Source organism: Gobio gobio, assembly GCF_949357685.1.
Source record: "Gobio gobio genome assembly, chromosome: 18".
Taxonomy (NCBI): Eukaryota; Metazoa; Chordata; class Actinopteri; order Cypriniformes; family Gobionidae; genus Gobio; species Gobio gobio.
The window spans coordinates 492,501-500,000 of NC_137111.1; the positions used below are offsets into that span (position 1 = coordinate 492,501).

Here is a 7,500-nt window from a genome sequence, read left to right on the forward strand (position 1 = left end):
GAGGACAAACACACACTCCTGCACACGCATGAGGACAAACACACACTCCTGCACACGCATGAGGACAAACACACACTCCTGCACACGCATGAGGACAAACACACACACTCCTGCACACGCATGAGGACAAACACACACACTCCTGCACACGCATGAGGACAAACACACACACTCCTGCACACGCATGAGGACAAACACACACACTCCTGCACACGCATGAGGACAAAGTGTGCAGGAGTGTGTGTGCAGGAGTGTGTGTGTTTGTCCTCATGCGTGTGCAGGAGTGTGTGTGTTTGTCCTCATGCGTGTGCAGGAGTGTGTGTGTTTGTCCTCATGCGTGTGCAGGAGTGTGTGTTTGTCCTCATGCGTGTGCAGGAGTGTGTGTTTGTCCTCATGCGTGTGCAGGAGTGTGTGTTTGTCCTCATGCGTGTGCAGGAGTGTGTGTGTTTGTCCTCATGCGTGTGCAGGAGTGTGTGTGTTTGTCCTCATGCGTGTGCAGGAGTGTGTGTGTTTGTCCTCATGCGTGTGCAGGAGTGTGTGTGTTTGTCCTCATGCGTGTGCAGGAGTGTGTGTGTTTGTCCTAGAGCTAAACCTTGACTCACTAGGGCCCAGGTCAGGAAGCAGACAAACTGGCTAAACCGACCGTCTGCTAGCTGTCTCACGTTACCGGAGTCAGATAAATCCCAGCACATAGAGACTCTTTCACCTAGATATTATCATATAGAGACTGTGTCTGTTCCCCGAATTAGTAAATACAAAAAAACATCAAAACCATTCAACAGTAAAAATTTAATTGACGTCCAACAAATAAACAAAATATATAATACAGATGAACAATTGATAAAGCTTGGGTTGCTGAATATTAGATCCCTTTCCCCAAAAGCGCTTATTCTTAATGATATTATTACAGATAATAATCTAGATGTGCTCTGTTTGACAGAAACCTGGCTAAAACCTGACGACTACATTACCTTAAATGAGTCCACCCCCCAAGATTATTGTTATAAACATGAGCCGCGTCTGAAAGGTAAAGGGGGAGGGGTTGCTGTAATTTATAATAATATCTTCAGTATTACTCAGAAGTCTAGTTTCAAATATAATTCCTTCGAAGTTTTGGTGCTTTATGTAACGCTATGTAGTGTACATGATAAAACCCGTTCAACATTTGTGTTAGCTACTGTATACAGGCCACCAGGGCATAATACAGACTTTATCAAAGAATTTGCTGATTTTCTATCAGAGTTAGTACTGGCCGTAGATAAAGTACTAATTGTTGGTGATTTTAATATCCATGTTGACAACGGAAAAGACGTATTGGGATTAGCATTTAAAGACACACTAAACTCTATTGGAGTTAGGCAACACGTGTCAGGAGCCACTCATCGCCATAATCATACTTTAGACCTAATATTGTCACATGGAATAAATGTTGATACCATTGAAATTCTGCAGCAGAGCGATGACATCTCAGATCATTACTTAGTATCATGTATACTTAATTTAGCTAAGGTTGCAAAGCCGCCCCCTCGCTTTAAAAATGGCAGGACAATCACTGCCGCTACTAAAGATTGCTTTTTAAATAATCTCCCTCATCAGTATCATCTGCTCAGCATCCCAGATAGTATAGAAGAACTCGATGTTGCAACAGAAACTATTGACTCTCTCTTTTGCAGTACTTTAGACACAGTTGCTCCTCTGCGCTTAAAGAAGATTAAAGAAAATAGTCCAACGCCGTGGTACAACGAGCACACACACACACACACACTCACACACTCACACACACACACACTCGGGCCCTTAAAACAGCAGCCAGAAAAATGGAGCGCAGCTGGAAGAAAACAAAATTAGAGGTATTTCGTAATTCGTGGAAAGAGCACATGATCACATACAGAAAGGCTGTAAAAACTGCTAGATCTGCTTATTTCTCAACTCTCTTGGAAGAAAACAAACACAACCCAAGGTATTTATTCGATACAGTGGCTAAATTAACCAAAAATAAAGCTTCAACTTCTGATGATTGTAAACAGCACAGCAGTAATGACTTTATGAACTTCTTCACATGTAAGATTGATAATATTAGGAACAATTTTTTAACCATGCAGCGTCTACTACAGCATCACATCAGACAGAGCATTGTAGTGTCACTGAGGAAAAATTACACTCATTCACTGCTATAGGAGAAGAAGAATTGGCTAAACTCGTTAAATCATCAAAATCGACAACATGTATGCTCGACCCTATACCAACTAGGCTATTAAAAGAGATGCTACCAGAGGTCATAGATCCTCTTCTTAATATCATTAATTCATCTTTGTCATTAGGATATGTACCGAAAACTTTATATTGGCTATTATTAAACCACTTATTAAAAAACCGCAACTTGATCCTACAGATTTAGTCAATTATAGACCAATCTCAAATCTACCCTTTCTGTCAAAAATACTTGAAAAGGCAGTGTCTTCACAATTATGTTCCTTTTTAGAAAGAAATGGTATCTGTGAGGATTTCCAGTCAGGATTTAGAGCGTATCATAGCACTGAGACTGCTCTTGTCAGAGTTACAAATGATTTACTCTTATCATCCGATCGTGGCTGTATCTCTCTATTAGTGTTACTCGATCTTAGCGCTGCATTTGATACTATCGACCACAACATTCTTTTGAATAGACTCGAAAATTATGTAGGTATTAGTGGAATTGCATTATCATGGTTTAAATCATACCTATGCGACCGTTATCAGTTTGTAGTAGTAAATGAAGATATGTCACACCGATCGCAAGTTCAGTATGGAGTACCACAAGGCTCAGTGCTAGGACCGCTACTCTTCACCCTGTACATGCTACCACTGGGAGATATCATTAGGAAGCATGGCGTTAGTTTTCATTGTTATGCTGACGATACTCAGCTCTATATTTCTTCACGCCCTAAAGAAACTTACCAATTCACAAGATTAACGGAATGCATAGCTGATATAAAACATTGGATGACTGGTAATTTCCTGCAACTCAATTCAGAAAAAACTGAATTTTTAATTATTGGACAAAAAAGCTCCACAAGTAGTAACCTAGAATACTGTCTAACACTTGATGGCTGTTCTGTCAAGTCCTCGTCGTCAGTGAGGAACCTGGGTGTGCTCTTTGATACCAATCTTTCGTTTGAAAGCCACGTTTCTAGCATCTGTAAAACTGCTTTCTACCATCTTAAAAATATATCTAAATTACGGCACATGCTCTCAATGCAAAATGCTGAACAGTTAGTTCATGCGTTCATGACCTCAAGGTTAGATTATTGTAATGCTCTACTGGGTGGTTGCCCTGCTCGCTTAATAAACAAACTCCAGCTGGTCCAAAACGCAGCAGCTCGAGTTCTTACTAGAACCAGGAAGTATGACCATATTAGCCCAGTTCTGTCAACACTGCACTGGCTGCCTATTAAACATCGCATACATTTTAAAATCTTACTTATTACTTACAAAGCACTAAATGGTTTAGCTCCCCAATACTTGAGCGAGCTCTTAACATATTATACTCCATCACGTCTACTGCGCTCTCTAAACTCTGGCCAGTTGATCATACCGAGAATATCCAAATCAACTGCAGGCGGTCGATCCTTTTCCTATTTAGCACCTAAACTCTGGAACAGTCTTCCTAACATTGTTCGGGAAGCAGACACACTCTGTCAGTTTAAATCTAGACTAAAAACACATCTCTTTACTGTGGCATACACATAAAACACTTTTTCAATGAAATGATTGTTAGGCTGCATTAACTAGGTCAGCCGGAACCGGGAACACTTCCCATAACACCTGATGTACTCGTTACATCATCAGAAGAATGGCATCTACGCTAATGTTAGTCTCTCTGTTTTATCCCGAGGTTTACTGCAGTCAGCCGGATCCGGGCCGTATCCAGATCAGATGGTGGACCTGCGCCCAGAGAAGACCAACACAGGACCCCGAAGTGTCTGGGAGACCGTGATTAGACTCCCCCTGCAACTGCCTCATCGACACGGCATCTCAATAAACCCGTCTCCAGCGTGTTGCCTCCGATCATTCGAATATTGCACTTTAATAATTATTTAATCAACATCATCCTCAATAAACCCGTCTCCAGCATGTTGCCCCCGGTCCCTCGAATATTCTGATCTATTATGACCTCCGAGCTGTAAAACTGCCAGAATAATAATAATAATAATAATACGCTGTTTGTTAATTGGCCAGAGGAGAACTGCCCCCCCGACTGAGCCTGGTTTCTCCCAAGGTTTATTTTTCTCCATTAGGTCACCTAATGGGGTTTTGGTTTCCTTGCCACTGTTGCCTCTGGCTTGGCGTGCTCAGTTGGGGACACTAAATTTTTCAACTAAACATCGAAATACATCTAAATAATAAACTAAATTAACCATTTAAACTAAATTACTGATCAAATTATTGATCTAAAGCCCACACTGTCACTGTATGATACTTGAAATTTTTCCAGAATGGCTATACAGCTGAATAAAATTATGCTGCATTATTTTCCTGTTTAACACTGTAAAGCTGCTTTGAAACAATCTACATTGTTAAAAGCGCTATATAAATAAAGTTGACTTGACTTGACAAACACACACACTCCTGCACACGCATGAGGACAAACACACACTCCTGCACACGCATGAGGACAAACACACACTCCTGCACACGCATAAGGACAAACACACACACTCCTGCACACGCATGAGGACAAACACACACACTCCTGCACACGCATGAGGACAAACACACACACTCCTGCACACGCATGAGGACAAACACACACTCCTGCACACGCATGAGGACAAACACACACTCCTGCACACGCATGAGGACAAACACACACTCCTGCACACGCATGAGGACAAACACACACTCCTGCACACGCATGAGGACAAACACACACTCCTGCACACGCATGAGGACAAACACACACTCCTGCACACGCATGAGGACAAACACACACTCCTGCACACGCATGAGGACAAACACACACACTCCTGCACACGCATAAGGACAAACACACACACTCCTGCACACGCATAAGGACAAACACACACACTCCTGCACACGCATGAGGACAAACACACACACTCCTGCACACGCATGAGGACAAACACACACACTCCTGCACACGCATGAGGACAAACACACACTCCTGCACACGCATGAGCACAAACACACACTCCTGCACACTCCTGCACACACACACACACACACAACGGAACGGAACGGTCACGTACCTTCAGTGAGTTAGAGCTGGTCTGCTCATCCAACACAGCCTTCTTCAACACCTGATTCTGAGCTCGGAGCTGAGGAACACACACACACACACACAGTGATGGGGGTTTAGATCAGACACACACACACACACACACAGTGATGGGGGTTTAGATCAGACACACACACACACACACACACACACAGTGATGGGGGTTTAGATCAGACACACACACACACACACACACACACACACACAGTGATGGGGGTTTAGATTACGCCCGTTTCACACATACTCCGTTTGCAGTGCGTATGCGGTGCGTATTTTTTTCCGTACCCATGTTAACGGATTACAGCTTTCACACTGCGCGCGGATGCTGTCCGTCAGTCCGTTCCAGGTGCGTCTGCAGCAGTCCGGCGATCGTTTCCGTACCGAGTCTATTTTTTGCTGTGCTGCACTGCGGAATTAAAGCGACAGCACATTGTTCGCTTTAAAATAAACATGTACTGACGCGAAAATCTAGTAATTTTACCACAGATGCATATAATTTAAAATATACTCTGTTTCAAAGTCAACACATGGCTTTTTTTTCTCGGGTAAAGCAAGGAAACGACACCTTACCTGGCATTTAGGTTAAAAAAATTGAAATAATGGAGAGCACGTACGTTCCTGGAGGTGGAAAAACAAAAAGGTCTTTATGACCTGCTTTTAAAAGGGTTTAAAAACGAAAGAGAAGACGAGAGTCGGCTGTTTCTATTGTAAGTTTCTAATTTAAAATGTTTATAGGCTATAAGTTATATTTCAATGTTTTGCCACTTGTGTGAGCTAAAGTAGGCTATAGGCTAAGTTATATAGGCTATATAAATATAAAGTAATGAATTGAATAAAACGTTGTTTAAATGTACTACGTTAAAACGTGACATCTGTGAAAGTGTAAACAAAGAGAATTGCAATTCTGACAAGCCATGTTCAGTAACAACTTTTGGATTTGAAATGAAAATAATAATGAATAAATGCTGTGTTTGTGGTACAACCGCGGATCAGTTGCGCGCTGCAAACGCAGCATATATGAAAGCACAACAGCGCGTGCTGCTCCTGCACCGCATACACACCGCAACACGCACCGCATACACACTGCAGACGGAGTATGTGTGAAACGGGCGTCAGACACACACACACACACACACACACACAGTGATGGGGGTTTAGATCAGACACACACACACACACACACACACACACACACACAGTGATGGGGGTTTAGATCAGACACACACACACACACACACACACACACACACACAGTGATGGAGGTTTAGATCAGACACACACACACACACACACACACACACACACAGTGATGGGGGTTTAGATCAGACACACACACACACACACACACACACACACAGTGATGGGGGTTTAGATCAGACACACACACACACACACACACACACACACACACACAGTGATGGGGGTTTAGATCAGACACACACACACACACACACACACACACACACACACACACACACAGTGATGGGGGTTTAGATCAGACACACACACACACACACACACACAGTGATGGGGGTTTAGATCAGACACACACACACACACACACACACACACAGTGATGGGGGTTTAGATCAGACACACACACACACACACACACACACACACAGTGATGGGGGTTTAGATCAGACACACACACACACACACACACACACACACACACAGTGATGGGGGTTTAGATCAGACACACACACACACACACACACACACACACACACACAGTGATGGGGGTTTAGATCAGACACACACACACACACACACACACACACACACACACACACACACAGTGATGGGGGTTTAGATCAGACACACACACACACACACAGTGATGGGGGTTTAGATCAGACACACACACACACACACACACACACAGTGATGGGGGTTTAGATCAGACACACACACACACACACACACACACACACACACACACACACAGTGATGGGGGTTTAGATCAGACACACACACACACACACACACACACACACACACACACACACACAGTGATGGGGGTTTAGATCAGACACACACACACACACACTGTGATGGGGGTTTAGATCAGACACACACACACACACACACACACACACACACACACAGTGATGGGGGTTTAGATCAGACACACACACACACACACACACACACACACACACACACACACACAGTGATGGGGGTTTAGATCAGACACACACACACACACACACACACAC

At 43.4% G+C, this 7,500-nt stretch overlaps 1 protein-coding gene across 1 annotated transcript in view; it reads right to left on the reverse strand.

The window, feature by feature from the left end:
• ppp1r21 (protein phosphatase 1, regulatory subunit 21) overlaps positions 1-7,500 on the reverse strand; it is a 62,703-nt gene that overhangs the window by 49,794 nt on the left and 5,409 nt on the right. The window contains exon 2 of the mRNA XM_079842514.1: positions 5,250-5,318. Coding sequence (XP_079698640.1) covers positions 5,250-5,318 — 69 coding nt within the window. The remainder of the gene's footprint in view (positions 1-5,249; positions 5,319-7,500) is intronic.